Source organism: Salvelinus sp. IW2-2015, unplaced genomic scaffold, assembly GCF_002910315.2.
Source record: "Salvelinus sp. IW2-2015 unplaced genomic scaffold, ASM291031v2 Un_scaffold1296, whole genome shotgun sequence".
In the NCBI taxonomy this organism is placed as follows: Eukaryota; Metazoa; Chordata; class Actinopteri; order Salmoniformes; family Salmonidae; genus Salvelinus; species Salvelinus sp. IW2-2015.
In genome coordinates this window covers 31,337-48,937 of record NW_019942824.1, presented here as the reverse complement: position 1 = coordinate 48,937, position 17,601 = coordinate 31,337, and the positions used below count along the sequence as shown (strand labels likewise).

At 41.2% G+C, this 17,601-nt stretch overlaps 3 protein-coding genes across 3 annotated transcripts in view; all 3 read right to left on the bottom strand.

Moving 5' to 3' along the window:
* The window catches only part of chsy1 (chondroitin sulfate synthase 1), a 226,399-nt gene extending 222,219 nt beyond the window's left edge, over positions 1 to 4,180 (bottom strand). Inside the window, 1 exon segment of the mRNA XM_024137752.2 lies at positions 2,879 to 4,180. Coding sequence (XP_023993520.1) covers positions 2,879 to 3,488 — 610 coding nt within the window. The 5' untranslated portion in view covers positions 3,489 to 4,180.
* A 3,457-nt stretch (positions 4,181 to 7,637) lies between these two features.
* On the bottom strand, positions 7,638 to 13,280 carry minar2 (membrane integral NOTCH2 associated receptor 2). Its single transcript, XM_024137754.2, has 3 exons — positions 12,465 to 13,280; positions 10,808 to 11,056; positions 7,638 to 7,857 (listed from the first exon to the last, which is right to left on the bottom strand). Exons 1-3 carry the CDS (start codon positions 12,609 to 12,611, stop codon positions 7,651 to 7,653), a joined length of 603 nt encoding a protein of 200 aa, XP_023993522.1. The 5' UTR covers positions 12,612 to 13,280; the 3' UTR covers positions 7,638 to 7,650.
* A 349-nt stretch (positions 13,281 to 13,629) lies between these two features.
* Positions 13,630 to 17,601, bottom strand: part of LOC112070336 (A disintegrin and metalloproteinase with thrombospondin motifs 19-like) — a 32,146-nt gene continuing 28,174 nt past the window's right edge. The window contains exon 5 of the mRNA XM_024137753.2: positions 13,630 to 17,013. Coding sequence (XP_023993521.1) covers positions 16,862 to 17,013 — 152 coding nt within the window. The 3' untranslated portion in view covers positions 13,630 to 16,861. The remainder of the gene's footprint in view (positions 17,014 to 17,601) is intronic.

The window sequence follows — 17,601 nt, the reverse complement described above, 5'->3', positions numbered from 1 at the left end:
ACAATGAGCACGGTTACATGCACACAATAGTGTGATTATTGTGGATAGTCAGGTTAATATAATAGTTTGTTTAAAATGTTTACATGCTATGCAAGAACGATTTCCCTAATAATCCTGTGTACATAGACATCTGAAATCAGGCTACTGAAAATCYRCAATCAAAATAAGCGTGCTACCACAGTGACCATGTTATTTTTGCGAAGACTATTTAATTCTGATTTCGAACATATAAAGTTTGTATGTGAAAACTATTTATAAATTGCATATTTTGGGGTACCCCCTGATTAAAACACTGGAATGCCAATTAAACTGTTTACATGTCCTAATAATTTGAAAGATTTCTCAGAAAACCAGGTGTTTTAATCAGCGTATGCTTACTCCGATTATGACCTCATGCCGATTACGATAAGCAGAGTAAGGTATTCACATGACTATTGCATAATCTGCCTTGTGCCATAAACAGTTTAATAWKAAATGATTAGTGTMTATGTAAACATACTCAATGATRSACATCCATGATCATTGAGGTCTTGAGATTCACACAGTCATTACCTGAAAATAATGATTGATTCACGTCCATTTTTGTATTATTATTTCACCTTTATTTAACCAGGTAGGCCAGTTGAGAACAAGCTCTCATATACAACTGRGACCTGGCATGATCATTGAGTTTTTGAGATTCACACAATCATTACCTGAAAACAATGACTGATTCATATCCATTATCATTGAGTACGTTTACGTGCACACTAATAATTCGATATTAAACTGATTATAGCAGAAGGCCGAGTATGGCATTAGTCATGTACACACCTTACTCTGCTTATCTTAATCGGCGTTAGGTCATAATCGAAGTAAGCATACGCTGATTATTAAAACACCTGGTTTTCTGAGCAATCTTTCAAACTATTAGGACGTGTAAACAGTTTAATCGGCGTTCCAGCAGTGTATTTGATCAGCGCATGTGCCAGCACCGGGTAGCGCCAGCATCCCTCTTATGAGTGGAATGAGTTTGAAAAAACTGAAAATATGCATCTTATAAACAGTTTTCAAATAGAAAATGTATATGTCCAAACTCAGAATCAAATAGTCTTTGCAAAAATAAAATGGTCATTGCGGTAGCATGTAAACAGGATTATTAGGGAAATCGTTATTCTTACAAAGCATGCAAATGTTTTAAACAAACTATTATATTAACCTGACTATGTAACTGCGCTCAATCATTGTTTTCAGGTAGTGATCGTGTGAATCTCAAAACGTCAATGATCTTGGACGTGAATCAATCATTGTTTCAGGTAATGAATGTGTGAATCTCAAAACCTTCAACGTATACATAGCTCTGATGATTATGTTGAAATCAGATTGATGTAGCAACCTGTTAGTCAGGTTAAGTCAATGTATCAGGTTAAGTAAATGTATTTAAGTTGAAGTTAAGCCCTCATTTCAATATTTACAATGCTGGTTGAAATTAGATGAAAACAGTATTGGTTGATTACTTTTTTCAAATCCAGTCTATTTTCAATGTTYACCAGACCGGACACGTCACGTGCGCGAGCGTTGCAAAATAAATTTAGAAATCCATGTTATTCAATTATTGCGCCAACGAGCGTCTGCGAAGCCAAGGGCTAAAATAGAAGTTGTTCCTATTTCTGACGCAGATCGRGCTGAAAGTCATCTCCTCATTGGTTTATAGAAGCAGGTACCCACGTGCCATTTCCRCATTGGTTATACCCACGTGGGTGATTGAAAGACGAACTTTGTTGCCGGTTGTCATGGTAATACAATGAAAGTTTAGATGGATCACCATATAAATTCAAAGATGAAAAAGCCTGGAAGGAGGAGAGATGACTAGAAACGATTTGGTTGGACGTTTAATGTGTGGATTAATTGTCGGAGTAGAGGTCCTTGTGCATTTCAGGTAAAATAACAACTCAATGTTTATATCCCAGGACAAATTAGCTAGCAACAGCAAGCTAGCTAAATAGGATAAATTAACGTTAGCTAGCAAGTGCAAGCTAGCTAGCTAAATTGCCATACATGTTTAATGTTTTTCGACCTGTCCCCAAATTAATGTCATTGGTTCAGAGTTTGTTTTGATATTTTAACCTGCGTGTCGTGATCGCGTTTGGTGTGGGGGGGTAAAATACATTTATGCACGATAGCGCACGATGGCGCACGCGCGCTGCCGGTTTGGGTTAAATCCACAAACCAATAACTAATATGCTTAATGTGTGAAATTCGTATGAAGTAGAATGTTGTAGATATGTTGCTACAGAGGTTGTGGGTGGGGGGTTATTGAACTGGCATCGCACTGGGCAAAAACGGGTTGAATCAACGTTGTATCCACGTAATTTCAACCAAAACATCCAATGTGACGATGTTGAATCAACGTGGAAAATACATTGAATAAAGTCATCAACATAACTTTCGTATTTTATTTTATTAACCTAAATACAATGACATGGTGACATTTTTGTTGTTGATTTCACGTTGAATTCACGTTAGTTGACAACTCAAACTAGATTATGAACTGCCGTCTGTGCCCAGTGGGTTTGGCTTTCTGGAACCAAGACTCTCCAACAATGACGCTTCACGAGTGCAACATTGTACAGTAGCAATACCCAATACGGAGAGGATACTCATACAAAAATGTATCTCAATGCCTYGAGGGAAGCTGTTCTAGTGCTCTTGAAAAATGTTTGGAATAGTTGACATATGAATGTTGATTTCGCCAGCTGTTGCTAACTTGCTACTGTCTAGTTGGAATAGGAGTCAAACAGATAACTGTCAATGAACTTCAAAGACTACCAAGAATGTATGTAGCCTACCCTAGACATTTTAAAAGAGAAAGACAAACTATTTCATGAAGGGAATTCACCTCGAATGTAGACATCATCATCTGCCCTCATGAACCACTCGTATTTATCCAGGTAATGGTCGTGCATGTACTTCAACATCATAAATGACTTCTTCTGTGGCGGGTATGAATCATCTACACCTGTCAACGACACCACGGGGACGGGAATGGGCAGTGGGACTGTTTCAGAGCCTTCGCTGGAGAAGAACTCAACCTTCCCGGGGATGGAACTGGTCCACGTCCTGTGTGCAGCCACAGCGCGGGAATCAAGGTACTTTTTGGCTGTCATGACACCGACATAGAGAAAATGCCTAGGTTTGGAAATAGGTCCTCCGCCATCCCCACTACCGTTACCAGTCTTGTAAACGCTCTCTTCCTCCTCTTCACTGCCCTCTTGGCTGGACAGGTTATTCTCCGGGTCTTTGCGTAACGCATTACTTGCGGTGCTTCCAATGATTTCGGCCACTTTACCGATGCCAGCAGCATTACTGTAGTATGAGCAGATCGACGACTTCTTTCTTTTCCCACTGATTTCCACTACCCTGGGGACAATTAGCCAAGACGCCGCTGTAAATCCAAGAAAGACCCCTACAATTACGCCCATCCACGGTCTTCTAGACCTAACGGCCATGATTGAATAATATTTGAGAGTTTAAATATGGTATAAACTAAATATCCTCCGAGTAGTGCTCACTTGATATAGCTGTTTTACACAGAGCAGTTTCCATAAATGGTTATCACTCATCTGCGAAGGGCATTAGATGAGTAGTGGTACCTGAAGGTAAGAGTGTATCCCCACCTCCATGGATAACATCCTTAAAATGTATCCAACAAGCCATTTATCCGTAGATAATCTATTAGTATCGYTAGACTGTCATGTTACAGTTCTGGGGAAATATCCACCGAGTAGCTACAGTAGYTCGCTGGCAAAAGCTTCTTTATTTGTAATGTCCAGGGCGACGGCAGAAGTTGCAGTGCAGTCCGAATGAAAAGCAACGTTGTAACCGCAACCACAACTCTTCATTACTTTCCAGTGGATAGGCTACATTGTTCCTCCATGCGCAATCATTTCCCCAAAAAGTTAACTCCACTAATTTCAGGCAACTCAAGTTGATTTGTTACCGCTGTCAAATATGAACGTTCTTCTCAGTCTTGAAACGTCACGAATACAGTTTTGTTTGTGCACACTGTCGCTAAGTATATGCTACCTAAAGCTAGTTTATCCGCCCKTGACTCGCCATTTTGTTTACAGATTGACGTCAGGGTAAATAACTTTTCATATCCTCCGTCCCTCTTCTCTAATTTCTTTGCGTTTCAGGCACAGGCAATCAGTAGTAGCCTATGCATATTCATTGCTGAAAGAAGTAACCGGAGAGTGTCTTCCTGTTGGGCAGGCAGACAGAGGGCGGAGCGAGACAGAGAGCGATCTGTTCCTCTTCACTGRGTGACGTCCGAATGAGACCCGTATTGGAAAAGTGAGCCAACATCAGTTGAACGTTCAGCCACACCACATAAACCCTACATCTCATTAAGTACTTATTTAATAACATGTAAGATACAGGTGTAACCTATGACGCATGGACTGTCGCCTATAATATTTATCTTCATCTTGACTGAACCGTCCAACTGATTTATGGCACTACTGCAATTCATCTTATCATTACTGATTGGGAGCATACTCTTTCATGTGTAAAAGCCTAGATAGAAACAGCAAGTAGCCTAGCCTATAGCCAAAACAGTAAATATAACCAACATTTCCATAATCACATATTTTCACAGCATTAGAATGTTCTGTATGGGATTTGAGCCCTTGAGGGCCACTGTGTTGTGGCGCCCTCTCGTGGTATCGTACTATATGCGTACAGTGTCAGGAGTTTGTCAAACTGAAAGTGAGCATACTGTAGGTTACTACAGTATGGAAATGTGTGAAAATTGCAACAAAACAATACAATGAACAATCTTTGTGTAAAAATGAATGTTGACTTTATCTTTTATTTTTTTAAGACATAAGTTATGTTGTGAAATGATAGGTAACATTGAACACCAAATTGATATGGTAGATAAGAACAGCACACTCAAAACAAAGGTCCTGTTCCAAATGGTCCCCTATTCCCTACATAGTGCACTACTTTTAACCAGGGCCCATAGGGTTAGTGCATTACGTTTGACCAGGGCCCATAGGATTAGTGCACTACTTTTGAACCAGGCCCATAAGAGTTAGTGGCACTACTTTTGACCAGGGCCCTAGTAGTTAGTGCACCTACTTTTGACCAGGGCCCAAAGAAGTTAGTGCAACTATTGACCAGGGGCCATAGGTTAGTGCACACTTTGACCAGCATAGGATGATGCAGCTTTGACCAGGTCCATAGGATTTAGTGCACTACTGTTGACCAGGCCATAGGATTAGTGCACTAGCGTTTGACCAGGGCCCATAGGATTAGTGCACTATTGACCAGGCCCATAGATTAGTGCACTACTCTTGAACCCATAGATAGTGCACCTTTGCAGGGCCCATAGGGTTTAGGCACTACTTTTGACCAGGCGCCATAGGATTAGTCACTACTTTTGACCAGGGTCCATAGGTGTAGTGCACTACTTTGACCAGGGCCCATAGGTAGTGCACTACTTTTGACCAGGGCCCATAGGGTTAGTGCACTCTTTTGACCAGGGTCCATAGGGTTAGTGCACTACTTTTGACCAGGGCCCATAGGTTAGTGCACTACTTGACCAGGGCCCATAGGGTTAGTGCACTACTTTTGACCAGGGCCCATAGGATTAGTGCACTACTTTTGACCAGGGCCCATAGGGTTAGTGCACTACTTTTGACAGGGCCCATAGGAGTGCACTACTTTGACCAGGGCCCATAGGATTAGTGCACTACTTTTGACCAGGGCCCATAGGTTAGTGCACCTTTACGGCCTGTATCACTACTTTAACCAGGCCAGGGTTAGTGCACTACTTTACCAGGGCCCATAGGGTTAGTGCACTACTTTGACAGGGCCCATAGGGTTGTAGGCCACTTTTGACCGGGGCCCATAGGTAGTGCACTCTTTTGACCAGGGCCCATAGGGTTAGTGCACTACTTTTAACCAGGGCCATAGGGTTAGTGCACTACTTAAACCAGGGCCCATAGGGTTAGTGCACTACGTTTGACCAGGGCCCATAGGATTAGTGCATTACGTTTGACCAGGGCCCATAGGATGTGACTATTTAACCAGGGCCATAGGTAGTGCCACTACTTTTGACCAGGGCCCATAAGATTAGTGCACTACTTTTGACCAGGGCCCATAGATTAGTGCACTACTTTGAACCAGGGCCCATAGGATTAGTGCACATTTTAACCAGGCCCATAGGGTTAGTGCATTACGTTTGACCAGGGCCCATAGGATTAGTGCACTACTTTTAACCAGGCCCATAGGGTTAGTGCACTACTTTTACAGGCCCATAGATTAGTGCACTACTTTTGACCAGGGCCCATAGGTTAGTGCACTACTTTGACCAGGGCCATAGGGTTAGTGCACTACTTTTGACCAGGGCCATAGGGTTAGTGCACTATTTGACCAGGGCCCATGGCTCCATATAGAAAATAAGGTACCATTTGGAATGCCACTATGTCTGACCTCCAGCTGCTGATTTATAGATTATATTTATTTTAAGAACAAATTCTTATTTACAATGACAGACGACGCTGGGCCAATTGTGCCCCGCCCTATGGGACTCCCAATCACAGCCGGATGTGATACAGCCTGGATTTGAACCAGGTTCTATGGTGACACCTCTTGCACTGAGAATGCAGTGCCTTAGACCGCTGCACCACCAATTGATTCTGGTACTGGAGTAGGCTACGCTGTACCTTGACAGACAACTAACTCTGAGCACCAGCCCTGTAATCAAAGAGAGAATCTCAATGTGGTCTTATACCCCTTTTTAAACAGAAATGGGGCCACACACCTGCAACAATGATGTTCAGTGTCATTCAAGTGCCTATACTCAGACCCACTCACAAGCACCAACCTCATACAATCTCTAACCTTCAGGGCCCCTACTCACAAAGAGTCTCAGTCAGAGTTGTCCTGATATAGGGTCAGATTTCCCTTTTGATTATAATGACTGAGATTATTTGGACAGGAGGGACCTGATCCTAGATCAGCACTCCTACTGTGATACACTTTGTGACTACGGAGCACAGGACTGTGTGATCAAACACCTGATTCAAATAAGCAACTAATCATGATCCATTAGTTAATCAGGTGTGAAATGCTCAGCTTCCCCATTTTTACCTAGTCATGTTATTTATAAGACATTATAAACTGGGTGGTTTGAGCCCTCAATTCTGTTTGGCTGAAAGCCATGGTATATCAGATCGTATGCCACGGGTATGACAAAATGTTTATTTTTACTGCTCTAATTTGCGTTGGTAACCAGTTTATAATAGCAATAAGGCACTTCGGGAGTTTGTGATATATGGCCAATATACCACGGCTAAGGGCTGTGTCCAGGCACTCCGCGTTGCGTCGTGCMTAAGAACAGCCCTTAGCTGTGGTATATTGGCCATATACCACACACCCTCGTTCCTTATTGCTTAAATAAGCACTTGTGAATCGTGACAGCTCAAGTGTCTTCTCTCATGTCTTTTCATAAATGTGAGAGTATGAACAATATGCCACAATAGTCCCAAATACGCAATGTGTTTCAAACACATATAGCCTACTGTACATGTTATAGCGAATGATGAGACATCCATTAACCTTTTGAAAGAATTTGACCCACCTTGGCATGATTCTACAAATCAGTCACGGTTTATTTACATTTCTGGTGACTACAATTGGCACTGTGATGATGATAATGATGACGCACGCTGACAGAATGACGTAGGTCAGTATTTTGCAAAGTCTGTTCCTTTTAATCTCTGCTTCTTTCTTCTTCAACAAGGAGTCGTAACCAGGTGTGTAGACATCCTCCAACCAAAAATCTAGATCCCGGGGTCCTTTTTCTTCTTCCTGAAACAAAAGGGAGCATTTTGAAAGTGTAACAACGACATCGCGACACTGTCATTATAGGTATGTAATAACATGTGACGACAGGTTATGACACATTTTTTCAATGACAATGGATAAAGCTACTTATAGCTTCACGACGCGTTAGTTATCATGAGCTGAAGTCGGCTGTTTATAAGCAGTTATAATGGTTTATGTCACATTAGATGTAATGATTATGACTGTTGCATGTAAGCATATCCACTTCAAGGAAGGTGTTAGCAAAAGAGATGTAACAGGCTATAAAGTAAAATACATGTATTTCAATGTAAGTTGTAAATAAAAAGTACTTTATACATTATACATGAGTAATAATCAGTATATTTTATTGTAATAATAGTAAAACAATAGCCTACATCATAAGTAAAACAGCACATCAAACTAGACATTGTGCATTATACAAATTTACAGTGTAAAATGTACAATAATATTGTAAATGTTATATTGTACATTTGTAGTAATGGAGAAATGCACATACACTACCGTTCAAAAGTCACTTAGAAATGTCCTTGTTTTTGAAAGAAAAGCAATTTTTTTTGTCCAATAAAACATGAAATTGATTAGAAATACAGTGTAAACATTGTTAATGTTGTAATTGACTATTGTAGCTGGAAACGGCTGATTTAAAAAAAAAAATATATCTACATAGGCGTACAGAGGCCCATTATCAGCAACCATCACTCCTGTGTTCCAATGGCACATTGTGTTAGCTAATCCAAGTTTATAAATTTAAAAGGATAATTGATGATTAGAAAACCCTTTTGTAATTATGTTAGCACAGCTGAAAACTGTTGTTCTGATTTAAAGAAGCAATAAAACTGTCCTTCTTTAGATTAGTTGAGTATCTGGAGCATCAGCATTTGTGGGTTCGATTACAGGCTCAAAATGGCCAGAAACAAAGACTTTCTTCTGAAACTCGTCAGTTTATTCTTGTTCTGAGAAATGAAGGCTATTCCATGCGAGAAATTTCCAAGAAACTGAAGATCTGGTAKAACGCTGTATACTACTCCCTTCACAGAACAGCGCACACTGTCTCTAACCAGAATAGAAATAGACTCCGGGATGCTGGCCTTCTAGGCAGAGTTCCTCTGTCCAGTGTCTGTGTTCTTTGGCTCATCGTAATCTTTTATTTTTATTGGCCAGTCTGAGATATGGCTTTTTCTTTGCAACACTGCCTAGAAGGCCAGCATCCCAGAGTCGCCTCTTCACTGTTGACGTTGAGACTGGTGTTTTGCGGGTACTATTTAATGAAGCTGCCAGTTGAGGACTTGTGAAGTGTCTGTTTCTCAAACTAGACATTCTAATGTACTTGTCCTCTTGCTCAGTTGTGCACCGGGGTCTCCCACTCCTCTTTCTATTCTGGTTACAGCCAGTTTGCGCTGTTCTGTGCATCGACACTTACCAGATTTCTATCAAACCATCGGCACATACCGGATTTCTGATTTCATTATGGAGACGGGAAAGAAACGAGTATGACTTATTAATCACTGCTCTGTGATTCAGCAATAAAGACAACATATCCCTCACTGCTCTGTGATTCAGCATAAAAACAACATATCCCTCACGTCTCTGTGATTCAGCAATAAAACAACACATCCTCACTGCTCTGTGATTCAACAATAAAGACAACATATCCCTCACTGCTCTGTGATTCAGCAATAAAGACAACATATCCTCACTGCTCTGTGATTCAGCAATAAAAAGGACAGCTTTGTATTATTTTTCACAGGGAAATAATTGGATGCTGTTACACTTGTCATCTTCATTGCAGAGCTGACTCCCTGCTGGCGATGTTGGAGGTGCCCGTTGAGAGTTTTTAATTTGATTTCGGCTAGCCTGTGCAGCATTGGTTTGGGTGACAGTCATAGTCCCTGACGTGTCCCACAGTGCCTTGGTTGGGGACTTTGAGGATGGTATATCAGCTGTCACTTGGCTGATTGGTTTGGTCAGGTGAAACATTAGCTGCCTGATGGAGTTACGATGGTGCTRTCTGTGGGAGTTTGCTCAAGGATACGTATCGCAGATAATCAGCTACCGCCGAGAGCAAACATCAAAGGGATAACAATTGGTGCTGTGAAGTTTGCCAGGCACTAGTAGTGTGTAGTTTTGGACTGTGGATGTGTATATGTAGCATTTAATACTGTCTGCATGGACTTGATCCCATGCTGTCACCTCCAGCTCTCCTTATTTTAAGGTCAACTTGCATGTAGCCTCCCATTATCAGCCTCTATGGTTCAGGAGACAGTTACTTCAGGTCTAAGAGAAGGAGACATCACTGCCAAATTTGCGATATCTTAACTTATTTTACTTGGCATATGTGACTTTGTGTGACAGTGACAAAGTCTGTATATCCAAAACATGCTCTATTTCCTGGAACTGATCTACTGTTGCTGATGTTATTGCAAATCTAAACCCGGTCTGTCTGTCTGTCTGTCTGTCTGTCTGTCTGTCTGTCTGTCTGTCTGTCTGTCTGTCTGTCTGTCTGTCTGTCTGTCTGTCTGTCTGTCTGTTTATCGGCAATCTAAAACCCTGTCTGTCTGTCTGCCTGCTGTCTGTCTGGTCTGGTCTGTCTGTCTGTTATTGCAAATCTAAACCGGTCTGTCCTGTCTGTCTGTCTGTCTGTCTGTCTGTCTGTCTGTCTGTCTGTCTGTCCTGTCGTCTGTCTGTCTGTCTGTCTGTCTGTCTGTCTGCCCTCCCAGCCTGTCTCTGTCTGCCTTCCAGCCTGTCTGCCTTCCAGCCTGCCTTCCTGTCTGTCTGTCTGCCTGACTGCCTGTATGCCTGCCTGTGTCTGTCTGTCTTCCAGCCTGCTGTTACCTGTCTGATTGCCTGTCTGTCTGTYTTCCTGCTTGTCTGCCTGTCTGCCTTCCTGCCTGTCTACCTGTCTGCCTGCCTGCCTTTAAAGTCTTCAATTTACCTTTAGATAGCCTGCCAGGTTGGAGTGGATTGAGTGTCTGTCAAACTCCTGGATGGTCCAGGAGGGTTTGGACTTCTGGTTCTCCCCCATGTCTATAGTCCTTATGTCTGTGTACAGAGGGTTCCTCTTGATCTTGGAATTCAAGGTGTGCGGCGTGATGTGCTTCTCCAGGTATCTGTCCACAAACACCACAGGGCTGCCCTCGGGGGACGGGGAAGGCCTAGTGTCACTCACAGTCCTACGTTCCCTCTGGGGGAGGAAAGAGATGGAGAGAGAGAGGGAAAAAGGGAATTGTCTTTATATATTACTTTGACTGTGGTAACAGTGTTTTTCCCTGTCCATTTTGGGATGTTACTAGGGGAAGCAAGGGGATACACACACTTTTGTTATGACTTTCTTTAAACCAGCTGTGCATAATGCATTTGTTGTGTCTTTCTATCACACCTAACAAAGTCTCAGTTGGCCAGCCTTGTTCGATGCAACAGCAGGCTGAAATAATGCTCCTACTCCCAGAGTGGATGCTTTGTGCTTTGTCAGTTATAACATATCATGGCTCCTTATGACAGTATTCTTTAGTAAAGGCTATTCATGTATTCATACATGGCCCATAATGCATCCGTAATGCATATATATACACAGGTGATTCAAAGTCCCAATATTCCTGCATGTCTGTGTGTTCACCGCAAAAAACAGACGGCGGAATGATCCATCTTCTTCCCTTGTTTGAAGCAGCAATTAAATGATGGAGCGCTTGCGTTAGATCACGATGAAACGATTCACAGCCTTTCACTCATCAATTAATTGTGTAAAATGCAGAAAAGGAGATATGGACAGACTGAGAAACTGTGACCMTAACCAATTCTGATAAGCTCACTTGTTATTCTCATTGAACTCCAATGACTGACTCATTCCTGTTTGACTCATGATTCTACTGCAACCAGAAGCTGTGGTTAATTATGGAGCCATATTGACTTAAAAACAACAAAGATGGAGAGTTGGATATACATTTGAAAAAMAACGAATCCAGACTGAATCAATCAATTCACAGTTGTCTGCAACTCAAAAAGAATGTCAGTTTATTATGTGTAAACCCTTTGTGATCTTTGGCAAGCATGGTGATGGAACACTGATGCAATAACTCTTCACTATGACTATTCATTACTATTCATTGGAAAGTCAATAGCTGTCATTGTGTGCGTCACGAAAGTAACTTGGTCCTCTTATTTTAGTATATCTTTGTTTTACACACAAATAAAATAGGCCTATCTTTCATGTGTATTTTACTAGAACACTGTTACTTACAGAAAAGAGATCAATAAAATATTCCTTTTATTGAAATGATGGCAAGACAATGAGCATTTTAAATGACTCTTCAATTCAATTAGCCTAGTTAAACAGATTTTAAGCACCTCTGAGTTTGGCTTGAAGTATTCACCTAAATTGTTTGGATTACCTGAAGTGCAAGATTGTGAAATAAAGTGCTGTCCTTATAGTTAGACTTAAATTTGAGCCAGAGGTATTCACACCTTTACATACATACTGAATCTACATGACCGAGCCACTCCAAGCAGACAAGCCTTCCATTAGATATCATGTGAGTACCTGCCTTTAACAGTGAACGTCTACTAGACTTAAAGGACAGAGACACATGGCCTACCTGTTGATAGACTTGGTTACTCCACTGCCTCTGACCCGACAGAGCTGCCCCGACCTGGAACATTCCGTGGGTGGCCGGCAGCATCCCCACGTCCAGCTGAAATAACTTATCCGGGTGGTTGTTGTTGGGCAGAACCGATATGTCCATCGTAGGTCCTCTTTAGCCGGAGCTCTACAGGAGCTGAGACGCGTTCAACCAAGCATACGTTCACACACTGTTTGCCTTGTTGAACGCAATTCTGGTCCGTACACATGAGGCTACACACGGTGCCTCCATCAGATCAGGAATTATTGATGAGCCGCTATTTATGAGCAGGTGTCTTTTGCAGGGGTGTGTGTGTAACCCAACCTGACCTCTTGTGATGGGAACTAACCAACGGTACCAGGCAGCAGGGTGACATGGTAGAGTCATACCCCAGGTAACAGACACCTGTACACCTGACTATTGTCTAATGCCAGGCTAATACAATGCTCTAAGGTGTGATATTTATATAAGTAAGTGTCTCCCAAACCTATACATTTAGTTGATCTATTCCAATAGGAGCTCAGCTGATTTACTCATTAACTGATCAACATTTATCAAGCCCTTGATTAGGCTGTAACTAGTACAGTACTGGGAAATTGCTATAAGTATCATAGGATATGCAAGACAATGCAAGATTTGTACAATGTAAGACTTTTTTCCTTAAGTAATAAACTGTAGTAGTCTTATTAAATCCACAGAAGTTATATCTCGGGTATTAATATGTTACAAAGTTTCACCATTTGAGGCAGACTCAGAATAAATGAAAGGTTTATATCCCTGATAGCAGACGACTGCTGGACAAATCTGGCACCGCAATGTTGAGCAAGGTCTGGCTTTATCATGGTAATTATCTGGTTTAGGCAACCAGACCCGGAACCAAAATTCTAAGTGGTATCTGGTAAGCTGTAACCTTGGGCCTGAATTTGAGACACAATAATAAGTCGGGGATCTGTATAGTTCATTGTGTTCATTGACAGGCCTGATCTAGGAGCAACAATTAGTGGCCTGGTATGACTCAGTTGATAAAAAATGAGGCTTACAATTTGTATTTATTTATATAGTTGTTTTGAGGACAACTTTTAGCCTTCAAGTAAAATCCAAGCAAATACAATATGACATGGAAACCATAGGAACAAACAAATAATGGAGAATCTATTTTATTATTTTCTCAGGAACATGATATGCAGGCAGTTTTTTCTCCTACACAACCGCAAGACATTACGAGACAACGCTACATACAGGTATGTAGGAGCCATTAAAAAATGACACGGTCTTACAGTGCTATAAAATGTCAATTTTAATTCAATTCAACGACACTCAACTTCAACTTGTTTTCAGCCAATGACAGAAGGTATAAACCAAGCAGTATTTTTTTTGCACCACGTGACGCCTAGACTGAGGGCTCATGGGAACCAGAGTAGGYTGAAGTTTCCCCTAGARGCTGATCTAGGGTCACTTTAGCATTTTTTTCTCCACTAATTCTTAAGGTCAGGGTTGAGGGGGGGGAAGTTGATCCTAGAGCTGTACCTAGGGGATACTTCACCCCAGAGCCAACCCATACCAGTGCAGCAGTACTTCAGTGTAAACATGTACAGTGTTTCTTAGTTCTACATTATCTCTATTCAAGTAGAGGGCCGTGGAGTGATACACTAGAAACAGTCATCGTTGTGTGAATAGCATGTACAGCAGATTGTTCTAGTGAAGCAGCTTGCTGTTCAGATGTTGTCGCTCTAACATTGACTTTAACATACAAGACAGCCGTGGGCTCATCCTGACGTACACAACCAAGGTAGGCCATACTGTACTAACTATTTGACMAAAAATATGAATGATAGTTTACTATATGACTAAATAATGTCCCTTTTTAGTGATTTTGAAACACATTTTGAAATATTGATACAGATCATGTGATTTTAAAATGGAGGATAATTTCCCTTTAGAAACTCTCCTGAAGACACTGAGATCCAAATCCTAACTTGGAGAGATCCGTGCGCGTAACTGGGATACATTCAGTTCGATTCAATGTTTGCTACTGAACTACATTTCCCCCAAACGATGCGCAGCGTTCCTGTAACAGCCTTTGAGGTATGTTTGCCCCCGTTTGGTGGGTGTGGCCTGATCAATATGGGTGTGGCCTGAGCAATATATGTGTGGGCCYATCAATATGGGTGTGACCTGATCAATATGTGTGCGACCATTTTTTTAAATCGCAAAACTTGTGCAGCACACACACACCATACAATCTCACACGACTGCGGGACGCAGGACAAACCTGGCCCCCGCAATGTCGAGCAAGGTCTGGCCTTATCATGGTAAAGATCTGGTTTAGGCAGCACACACACCATACACCGTTCTTCAAKTGGTCGTTCAGTACAGTACCATTTCCGTTGAATTAAACGTTGAAGACCGCTATGTGACGTACTGAACACACGCCTGATGTCAATGTTAGATTTGAGGGAAAAGATGTGGGTCTTCAAGCTTTCCACACAATTGTTTCAGTCCCAACAGATCCTAAGGCAGCACCATTGTTAACATATGCATAGACATAGATTAATTCAGTAAATGTTACAARAAGGTATTTTCTCCAACTTTAAGCAAGCCTCGGCTATTTGGCAACACTTTATGTTTAAGCCTAGATCCCCAAAAGTTCACTCAAGTACACTAATTAGCACCACGTTACTACAAAGAGACATTTAAAGCTAAATAATAAGAATATATTTGCTGTCGTTACTAGAAGTGTCATCAATTATCCAAATCCCTCCAAAGCCACATTGTTGCTTACAGTGTTCGACATTAAGCCAAACATGTACAAAGCAAATGAAGCGCTGAATGTCCTAAACCCTAAAACATCATATCAATCAAACATAAGTGTCTTTYCAGCTGTAATGCTTTCAGTATTGCTTCTAAATGGACAGTATTGTGAATTCTGTTTGAAATAGATTAAACATACAGTACCATTTGTGTCTCTAAACACATTTTTGCTAAACTTGACGAAGGACAAGAACGTCATTGTAATTACTCACGGCTGGAAGCCAAAGTCTCAGCAGTGGCTAATACCAAGCAGATAGCATGAAGTTCACCAATGCTGAAATAGATAGAAATGTTTGTGCTGGGCTAAAGAAGTAAACTTGAGGGAAAAAAACGGAAAGTCCAACACACTGATTATGCTCCCAAATAGCATCTTTTATCAGACAACGTTTCCATCCACAAGGATCTTTGTCAGGTTGTTTTGTAAGGTTGTTTTGTCAGGTTGTTTTTGTCAGGTTGTTTTGTCAGGTTGCTTTGTCAGGTTGTTTTGTCAGGTCGTTTTGTCAGGTCGTTTTGTCAGGTCGTTTTGTCAGGTTGTTTTGACCTGATGAAGATCCTTACAGATAGAAAGGTTGTCCGATAAACAGTGGTACTTGGGAGCATAAACAGTGGTACTTGGGAGCATAAACAGTGGTACTTGGGAGCATAAACAGTGGTACTTGGGAGGATAAACAGTGTGCGGGATTTTTTATTTTTTTTGGAAGAAACTGATAGGAAACCAGTAGACCTAGGTCCGATGGTACGCTTGATGAAGTTTGTAGTTTGCACTTTTGGCACTATTGCATTGGTTACATTATACGGGGTTAACAAAATTTATGGAAACTACAAGTGGTATACCTTGATGGATTTTGTCTGATTTTCAATGTGATATTAATGAAGATAAATCAGGAAAAAAATACAGAATGGAAAATAGTAAGACATTTACAAAATATTAGCATGAATTAACATGATTAAAAACAAAAACTTCTCCAAAAACACCAAAGAGTTGGATCCTTATGTAGATCTACAGTATATCAGCTCAACGGATCTCAGGTGAAGGCTGGTCAACAATTACACCCTCAAAAGAGATGTGCTTAGACCGACTCAATACCAATAACATGACATAGTATCGACTCAATACCAATAACATGACATAGTATCGACTCAATACCAATAACATGACATAGTATCGACTCAAGACCAATACATAGCATAGTACGACTCAATACCAAAACATGAACATAGTATCGACTCAATACCAATAACATGACATAGTATCGACTCAATACCAATAACATGACATAGTATCGACTCAATACCAATAACATGACATTGTATGGACTCAATACCAATAACATGACATAGTATCGACTCAATACCAATAACATGACATAGTATGGACTCAATACCAATAACACAACGTACTAATGACACATTTACAGTGCTTATAATCTACCGCTGGTTAGGTTGAAACAGGTGTGTTCTGTCCATCCCACGTGTTGGAATAAGTGCACTTGATATACATAAATAGGATTTGACACCTAAGTTCGCCCCTGGAAGGAGGGGGCGAGGGGGCGAGGGGAGGGTCAACTCCTCTGCTGCATCTTCTGTGCGTAAAAGTCCCGGCAAGTTTCACAGCAGCGTTGATACCAGCGCATGTCTTGGCAGAGGTTCTTCTCGCGGATGACTTTGCAGTAAACCGGCCACTGGTCCCGTAAACACTTGAACGTCAGGGCAGCTACGGAGGATGAAAGGAGAGATTCAGTTTGACATAGTGCACAGTTTCCTAATCCTGGTCCTGGGGATCCAAAATGGTGAACATTTTTGTTCCAGCCTAGCAGTAACCCACTTGATTCAACTCATCATCAAGCCTGTGATTGGTTGAAATGGGTGTGTTAGTGCAGAGGACCAGGATTAGGAAACATCCATGTACTGTAACACCTATACATGTGAATACAATAAGTTTTGTTGTTGCATGCAGTTTTAACTGAATAACAGATGAACATGGCTTTTTATCAAATGGTTATTCCAGTGCATCACCAATAGGTGGCAGTATTATACACATTTCACATTTACTTTTCTTTGTACTGATTCAACTTTGCATTCATTGGAGATTAAAAAAAAATATAAATCCAAATCTATCATGTAAAACAGAGATTATATTGAAAGTCCAGTTGCCACATTGTAATTTCAGGGCTGTCAAAAAGAATGGGTGTTATAGTAGCAAATTATTAGCCACACCTAAACACACAATGACTAAAAGATGATGGCAGAAGCAGATTATTGCACATTCCCACAGACTCAAGCAGTCCTATATTGTCCAAAA

Excerpts from the sequence above, each read along its gene's own strand:
- minar2 (XM_024137754.2), bottom strand. The coding sequence starts at position 12,611 with ATGGACATATCGGTTCTGCCCAACAACAACCACCCGGATAAGTTATTT. Across the intron at positions 11,057-12,464 it reads GTAACCAAGTCTATCAACAG|AGGGAACGTAGGACTGTGAG; the intron begins GTAGGCCATGTG and ends TTCCTCCCCCAG. Across the intron at positions 7,858-10,807 it reads ACCTGGCAGGCTATCTAAAG|GAAGAAGAAAAAGGACCCCG; the intron begins GTAAATTGAAGA and ends CTTTTGTTTCAG.